An 8,563-nucleotide genomic window follows, 5' to 3' on the forward strand; every position below is an offset into this window, starting at 1 on the left:
CATGTGAAACTCCCACACTTAGAAAACCAACCACAGAGTGACTTGCACGACACTTTTTTTTGTATTGTTTTTTTTAAGGATGGTTAATTAAGAGCAATGCACGTTATGAAAGTGCATTTGCGCATTTTTAGTCTTTGACAGTGACACGTGAGCAAACCATTTAGCCTCCAGCTGCTACACAGAGCTACTCTGTGACCCTCAGCAGAGGACTGGTTGTAATGGATATTTTATTTTTACTGGGACAGCAATTAAAAAGTAATTGCATCAGTGTTAGCTAGCAGCTAATTTGCATGTGTTGACCCCGGGCAGGTAAACAAATAAAAACACATAACAGCAACTAGACTACATAAAAACAACACAATACATAAAAGTCCATGAATATGAGCCCTGCATTACATAAAACAATGCAATATATAAAAGGTCCATCAGTATAAAAAGTCGAATCAGTATGATAGACAGTGGATGCAAGGCAATCATTGGTGATTACCCTTTTGTGCTGATTTTAGCCAAAACTTCAGTCTGGTTTTAAACACAGTTCCACTTCCAAGAGTTTAACTGTATGAATGTAAAACATGCTTACTGGGAAAAACAGTGTGAACACTGTGAATAAAACATGTAGTCTTACTTCCATTTGCACTGGTCTAACTTTAGAGTAAGGCTGCTCTCTGCTGGAGAGATAAAGTAATACTACTAATGGGCCAGTGTAGTCCCACACTCTGTGGTTTAACATGATAATAAACATGTGGTTAACAAAATAATCCAAATATGTGTTTTCACACACAAAATACATGAAGTCTGACATCTATGTTTATAAAATTCAATGTTCACACAAATAAACTCGATCAAGAATTAAATAAAAACAGGTTGCAACATGTGGAACAAGTAAGCTCTGTTAACAATTACTAGCTGTTGGATAAAAATACCAACAAGCACTTTTTCCTAATCTTAATGCCTTTTTCAGTGAACTTGAGCTACTTCCATTTTATAAATTAACATTAGGTAGCATCATGTTTGGGGAAATTTGGGAAAAAAGGGGTCCCCAATGGCCAGTCATGTTGGCAAAACTTCCTTTAACCTCCCATGAAGGCACTAAACGGTGCACGGCTGCTGCCTCAATATCAATGCTTTATGTGCTGATGATAATTTGCCTTATTATATTTACAATTTGACAAGGATGGAGTTGTTTAGTTATCAATTTAGGGTTTAAGCAACATTAAGTAGCTTTTTGATCTTAAAATAACAGCTTCAAAATCACTTTGATGGGGTGAATGGTGTCTCCGTCTCAGCCACTCCACTCCCCTAATCCCTGTTTCTGCACTTCAGTGAGAGGGTAGGATCACAGCGTTACATACATGTTTACTTCAAGATACAAGTTTTCAACACATCACATTGTTCTGACGTAATTAGTTTTGTTTGTAGTTTGCACCTACATTACATCTGACAAATTGTTGCACACAAAATGCCAATTTCTACATAATGTTGCTTTAATTGTTCTGGTTTTGTAATGTTATTTATATTTGAAAATTATACTTATGAACATTGGAAATTAAAAAAAAAAGTGATTTCGTACATTTTTTTATTGGTGTCAGATTATTTTAAATGATCGTGACGGACGCTGATGAAGGGGCCCCCTGGAAATTTTTGCCTCAGGCCCCAACAGATTCTAGGATAGCCACTGCTTCTTCTATTTCCTTTGTGCTCTTGTGTCGGTTTTAAGTTATTAAGCGTTCAGTAATTCACTTTGTTGTGAGATCAGGCTGAGCAATAGGCTTCTTAAAACACTGAATTACATTTAAAAAACAACTGATAGGCTGCAACTTGTACAAAATGCAGCAAACAAGAAAAGAGAACATAACACACCAGTTCTAGCATCATAACACTGGCCACAAGTGACGCTGAAGACTGATTTTAAAATTATTCTACTTGTTTATACAGCCCGAAATAATCCTCTTTCCCTTCATACCTCTCTGATTGCGTTTCTGTTTTTGTTCCAAACTGTTCCTCTGGGTCATTTGCTGCTGGCTTGCTCAATGTATCAAAAATAAATCAGAGTAAGTATCACAGCTGCTTTCTGTTAGCTTTGGACTCCCATATACAGTCATGGAAAAAATTATTAGACCACCCTTGTTTTCTTCAATTTCTTGTTCATTTTAATACCTGGTACCACTAAAGGTATAATACAATGAACACGACAAAAAATGCAGCTGATCACATAATACTTTATGTCCTATTTGACATTCTTAAGCTCAATTGTATTCCCAGGGTATATAAGAGGCCATTTCATGTCATAAGCAGCACTGCACATGCAAAGGCTTAGAGTGGTTTCCTGCTTACATTCAAGCCATAGCACAACTCAGAAGTTGTCAGCTCTCACATAATGCCTAAAACAAAAGAATTATGTGAAGCCACAAAGGCAGCCATCTTGGCACTGCTGGAAATTGGCATGAGTGAGAGACAGGTAGCAAAAAAACTAAAGATCTCCAAGACAGCTGTTCGTTACAACAAGAAAAAACAAGCCGAACACGGCACTACCAAATTGCTACCTGGCCGCGGCAGGAAACGTCTCTCTACCCCACGAGATGACCGTGCACTCGTCCGTTCCTGTGTCAGGAATCGTTGTCAGACCTCCAGGGACCTTAAAAATGAGTGGGCACTGTCGAGAAATGTGACTTGTTCGGCAAGGACAGTTCGAAACCGACTTGTTGAAGCTGGTCTGAAGTCACACAGAGCACGGAAGAAGCCCTTCATCAACGAAAGGCACAGGAAGGCCCGGTTACTCTTTGCTAGGGATCACAAGGATTGGACTGTTGATGATTGGGCTAAGGTTCTCTTCAGTGATGAATCCAATTTTGAGTTGATGCCCACTCCAGCTAACTTACTGGTTAGGAGGAGGCCTGGAGAAGCCTACAAACCAGACTGTCTTGCCCCTACAGTAAAACATGGGGGTGGATCAGTGATGATCTGGGGTTGTTTCAGTATGAGTGGAACAGGGCAAATGCAATTGTGTGAAGGGCGAATGAACCAGGTCATGTACAGGGCTACTCTTGAAAACAGTCTTCTTCCATCAGCTGGAAAACTCTTTCCTGCCTCGAATGACTGGATTTTCCAACAAGACAATGCCCCTTGCCACACAGCAAGGTCAGTTAAAGCCTGGATGGAGAACCACAACATTCGCACCATGCCTTGGCCTGCTCAATCACCAGATCTGAATCCAGTTGAAAACCTATGGAAAATCATCAAACTCAAAATGGAGAACCACAAGCCCAAAAACAAAGCAAATTTGTTTGAATTTGTGCAACAGGAATGGGCTGCTGTGACAGCAGAACAATGTCAGAAGCTGGTGGAGAGCATGCCAAGACGCATGGCTTCAGTCATCAAAAACAATGGTTACGCAATCAAGTACTAACTCCTGTGTGTATCATGTGTTTAAAGCAAACAGAAAAGAAAACATGGAATGCTTAAAAGCAGTGTTTTTGGCAGTACAGTGCCATAGCTATTGATGTAAGAACTTAAGTGATTTTGGTTACTATCAAGAAAACCATGGAAAATGGCTAGATATCAGCTCTTAAATTAAACTCTTACGAGCTATTTTTGTTGTTATCATTATATTTGTCCAAACAAATGTACCTTTAGTTGAACCAGGCATTAAAATGAACAAGAAATTGAAGAAAACAAGGGTGGTCTAATAATTTTTTCCATGACTGTAATATAGATGCTAGAAATTCTAGTACCCCGCCAAAACTATTGTGAGAACACTTTATTATAAAGTACTCACAGAGAAGTGCGGTATATGCCAGCACACTTTAGGTAATTTAGAGGAATGTTATGGTCACAAAACTGTAAATCCTTGAGGATACGCCTTCTCACAGTATGACTGTATTCTTTACTGCAAGATAAAAAAGAGCCAATGTAATGTTTTCGTGTAATGAGGTGCTCCAGATGTTCAAACCTAAAATTCAAGGTTTTGAGGTGGCGCTCAGGCATTAAAATTGACATTGAGTGGGATGATAGGGAGCTTGAATGTCTAAAGGAGCAGTGAGGTGCCAAACCATTAAAACAAATTTAAATGAGTTACTTCTGAGACAAAGCTGTTCCTGCAGTCTAAGTAAACAAAACACCCTGCTCAGTCATTTACAGCAGCAGCTCCTCAACGTTCTGCTTCCATATATGCTCATATTGTACTGTAAGCTGAGGTGAACCACAGAGCACCTCACAGATTTTAGTTACACTTGTATCATCTTTATGAGTTAAACACTGAGACAAGAAGCGAGGACGCCCTTGTTCCAAATGTTTAAAAAGGGGCACTACTATCTTTTCCGTAAGTGAATAAACAAGCTGTTCTCAGAGGAAAATAAAGTTCCCAGAACAATGTTTGAAGCTAGAAAAGGTGGCAGGGTCCGCCAAAAATATAACAGCGTTATAAACAAAACTAATAAACAAAACACAGACTTTTGTTTATTAGTTTGTTTCGGCATACAAAGAAATTGTGATGCGAGTGCAAACAGAAAAAGATAAGCGCTAGAAGCACATGATCAGTCATTGATCTGATCCATCTGTTGAGCGATGCTTTCCTTACCTATGAGTTCTGTGGGATTCTTCTCGATAAAGTGTTCACAGAGCCTGATGAACATTGCAGTCGTCTCTTTTGAAGGGCATTCTCCGTGGCTGAAACAAACAGAATGACATTGATCTCATGGTCTATATTACCGTTAAGTGTTTAATTCAAGACAGTGAATGTACTCGTACCCTTTACACTGAAGCTTCACGTATTTGACGCCGTCTTTTTCGATGTCGTTGCGGTCATAGAAGCGAGTAGTGTTCGTCAAGTCGACAAGCAAACCCATTTTCACCTGAAAGAAGACAAAAATGACACGGTGAGATGTTTGGTGCTTTATTTCAGAATGTTACTCAGAACTTCAGTCTTCACACAGTTACTTACTTTTAGACTTTTTAAGTAGTTGGACAGCATGCTCGGGTGAAACCTGTTCTCCTCTGCTACCTGGTCATCATATCTGGGACCCAACATCGTTTTCATTGGCAGGAATTTACCTGTGTGGGAAAATGTAAGTAATGAACACGTGGTCCTCAGTAAAGCTCACACAAAGCTTATATTTTGTAAACAATGATTTACAATGATTATCGCACTTCAGACCAAATCAAAAATTTGGATAAATCACTTCACAATCTGGTGTTTTCACAGGTTTTAAAAACTGGGAATTAGCAGTATATGTATCAAGAAAATGTATAAATCACATTTTAAATTAATCATTAAACAGCACACAAATATATGGAAGCCCATTTCCACCAGTTAAAGAAAAAGAATTGATGGAAACTTAGCTTTGATTTCTCAGAATTTTGATTTATTAATCTCATAATATCTGATGTTTTATCTCATATTTATGCCCTTAATCTCATGTAATGTATCCCATTATCCTCATAATTATGACTTTCTCATGTTTTGATTTTTTTCTATCATAAGTCTGACTTTTTAGCTCACAATTTCAACTTTCTACATCACGTTTGACTTTTCATCTCATTATTTTGACTTTTATCTGGTAATTGTGACTTTCTATTATAAACTACTACAAATTAGTGAGGGATATTGGGATATTTTAGTGTTTCAATTGATCTGAGTCTGTGATATATGTGAATTTCTATTTTGTGGATATTTTTGGTCACCAAAAAATAATGCAACACATTTCATTTGACTTTTATTGCATATCCATGCACATGCATACAGTCGTGGTCAAAAGTTTACATAAACTTGTAAAGAACATGTATATCATGACAGTTTTCAGTTCAAATGATTTCTACAGCTCTCATTTTTCTGTGATGGAATGAGAGGAAGTACTTTGTCACAAAAAGAAACATTCATGAAGTTTGGTTCGTTGATGAATTTATTTTGGGTCTTCTCCTTTACCACTTCTGATGTGTTTTTGGGATCATTGTCCACCCAACTGCACCCAAGACCCAATCTTCTGACTGATGCTTTTAGGTTTTCCTGAAGAATTTGGAGATAATCCTCCTTCTTCAATATTCCATTTACTTTCATTAGAGCAGCAGATCCACCGGCAGCAAAACAGCCCCGCAGCATAATACTGCCACCACCATGCTTGACAGTAGGTACGGTGTTCCTGCAGCAAACTGCAGTCTAGCTTTAAGGTGCCATGTCTGGAGCAAGAGCTTCCTTCTTGTACGGCAGCCTCTCAGCCCATGTAGATGCAAAACACACATGACTGTGGACACTGACACCCGTCTCCCAGCAGCTTCTAACTCATTACAGACTTGCTTTTTGGTGGTTTTTGGTTGACTCTTGACCATCCTGACCAGTTTTCTCTCAGCAGCAGATGATAGTTTACGTTTTCTCCCTGATCGGGGCAGCGACACTACTGTGCCATGCAATTTATGCTTACAAATAGTTGTTTGTACAGTTGATCTTGGGACCTGTAACTGCTTTGAAATGGCTCCAATTGACTTTCCTGACTAGTTCAAATCAATAGCGGGCTCTTTCAGATCAATGCTGAGCTCTTTAGACTTTCCCATTCTAGTGTTTGTGGCTGAGTCTAATGGGTGTATCAAACAAGCCTTACTAAAATGGGCCCTGAAAAGTCGTCAACTGTTATCAATCCGAATCACTCAGAGGAAGTTAAGAGGTCGTGCTACAGAGAAAATCTGAGTCACACAACTTTCTATAATCACCTAAATGTATCGTTCAAGTTACTGTATGTTTATTTTTGAGCCAGCAGATCTGGTCACATTTTCAAGAAGAGCCATAATAAATGAAAACTTCATGAATGTCTCTTTTTGTGACAGAGTACTTCCTCTCATTCACCACAGAGAAATGAGAGTTGTAGAAATGCACCCACATTCCAATAAGCCTGACTAATTATGAGTAACATTTTGACTGTTTATCTTATACTATAACGTTTTTTAATCTCGAAATGATGACTTCATGTCTAAGAATTTCGACCTTCTATCTCAGAACTATGACTCATGTGGCCTTCCTGTGTGCTACAGTTAAAGCAATACGTCTGGATTTTAAAGTGCCACCATTACCAGCACTGCCTTTAATTTGAGCCTCTGTCTCGACTGCTGTACTGATAAAATGCAGACGAGGGGTAGAGATTGGTCTTGCCATGCCAGATCCGAGTAAACAAGTAGTTATATCGACATGATTTACTGTACAGCGACCACTACACAGGATCGTGCACAACCATGCTACTGCCCCGGTTTGTTTTGACACGTGACGCTCCGACAGCGATGCTAGCCAGCTCTGTAACTGTTAGCACTTTTCTACTGCACTTTTTCTCATGGGAAATAAATGAAAGACGCATAGCCCACAAAGTCAGCTTTAGTTCAGGATGAAATCTGAGTTGTTGGCTAGTAAAAAGCACGCGTGTCTGCAAAGAGTTGAGCTTTGATAGCCCGTAAGCCACAGGTGCCAGTTTAGCTAAACAACGCGCGCTCGAGTGGTGTCACACCAAACTCCATTTAAAAATATGACAAATTAAGGTGGCCTCGCTGTAAGCGGCAAACAAACATGCGCACTAATAAATGTCTGAGCTTCTTGAGTTCGTTAGTGTCATCGGCATTTTATCTCACATCAAACATCACTTCATTTAAAAAAAAAATGATATGACTTCGGACTGCACTGCTCACTAACGTCACTGTGTTGTGATGCTAGACATGCCATTTATACGTGACTGAAACTGAACCAAGTTGCTGCCTGGTACATCAGGACATTCAGAAAATTAGAAAGCGGATCATAACATACCAGAAAAGGTACCCAGTTATGTTCTATCGGCATCCAGGGTGAAGAACACAAGTTGCAATAAATCCCACAGCTAACAGCTAATTATAATAGCAACTGCAAAACGTACCGTTAATTTAGTATGATTAATGAAGCGTTGGATTAGCTGTTTCTGTCTCACCTGCCACTGGCTGTCCTCTTCTGGGACAATTCCGCCATCGAGGAGGGGGTCCGTTATGTGACATTTTCAGGAGAGGTTTTGGTGCAGTGAATCTAACTAGCTAGCCTGTAGCTTGACGCTCCCTCTCTCAGATCACGCTGATTCCCGGTTGTCGTTCACCCAAGCACCGCGGACTCAAGGCCCTTTAGCTTCTAATTCAGGAGAATCATCCAACAAGTTTGAGCCCGGTCAACATCCTGACGGGCCGGCAGATATTTACACAAAACATATGTTGTTACGACTCACGGTCGATAAGCATCCCAAAAATGGTGTTATGTTTTTATTCCGTTTTTTCTTAAATCCAGATTGTTAGCAATTAGCTAGCACAGCCTCGCTACAGTCAACAAACGCGCTAGCTAGCTAGGGCTAAACTAGCTTTGTCTTCTACTCTGGTTGCTAATGTTTGTAGCTCAGACGACAACTTTCGTGCTGCTGCCACCTGCTGTACACACGAGGAAGGACACAAAACTGCAAAATTCATGATTTAGAAGCAGTGTTTTCTACAAAATAAATAAAAAGAACATTGATGCATGTTTTCTCTAAGTTTTAGCATTTCATCAGTACATTATCTTATGACCACGTACTGTACTTTT

General features: G+C 39.4%; 1 protein-coding gene across 1 annotated transcript in view; it reads right to left on the minus strand.

Moving 5' to 3' along the window:
• rngtt (RNA guanylyltransferase and 5'-phosphatase) overlaps positions 1 to 8,358 on the minus strand; it is a 101,981-nt gene extending 93,623 nt beyond the window's left edge. Inside the window, exons 1-4 of the mRNA XM_073493477.1 lie at positions 7,932 to 8,358; positions 4,940 to 5,049; positions 4,747 to 4,850; positions 4,577 to 4,665 (exon numbers count right to left, since the gene is read on the minus strand). Of these exons, the coding sequence (XP_073349578.1) occupies positions 4,577 to 4,665; positions 4,747 to 4,850; positions 4,940 to 5,049; positions 7,932 to 7,995 (367 nt within the window). The 5' untranslated portion in view covers positions 7,996 to 8,358. The remainder of the gene's footprint in view (positions 1 to 4,576; positions 4,666 to 4,746; positions 4,851 to 4,939; positions 5,050 to 7,931) is intronic.
• Positions 8,359 to 8,563: the final 205 nt, after the last annotated feature.

This window comes from Pagrus major, chromosome 22 (assembly GCF_040436345.1).
Source record: "Pagrus major chromosome 22, Pma_NU_1.0".
Taxonomy (NCBI): domain Eukaryota; kingdom Metazoa; phylum Chordata; class Actinopteri; order Spariformes; family Sparidae; genus Pagrus; species Pagrus major.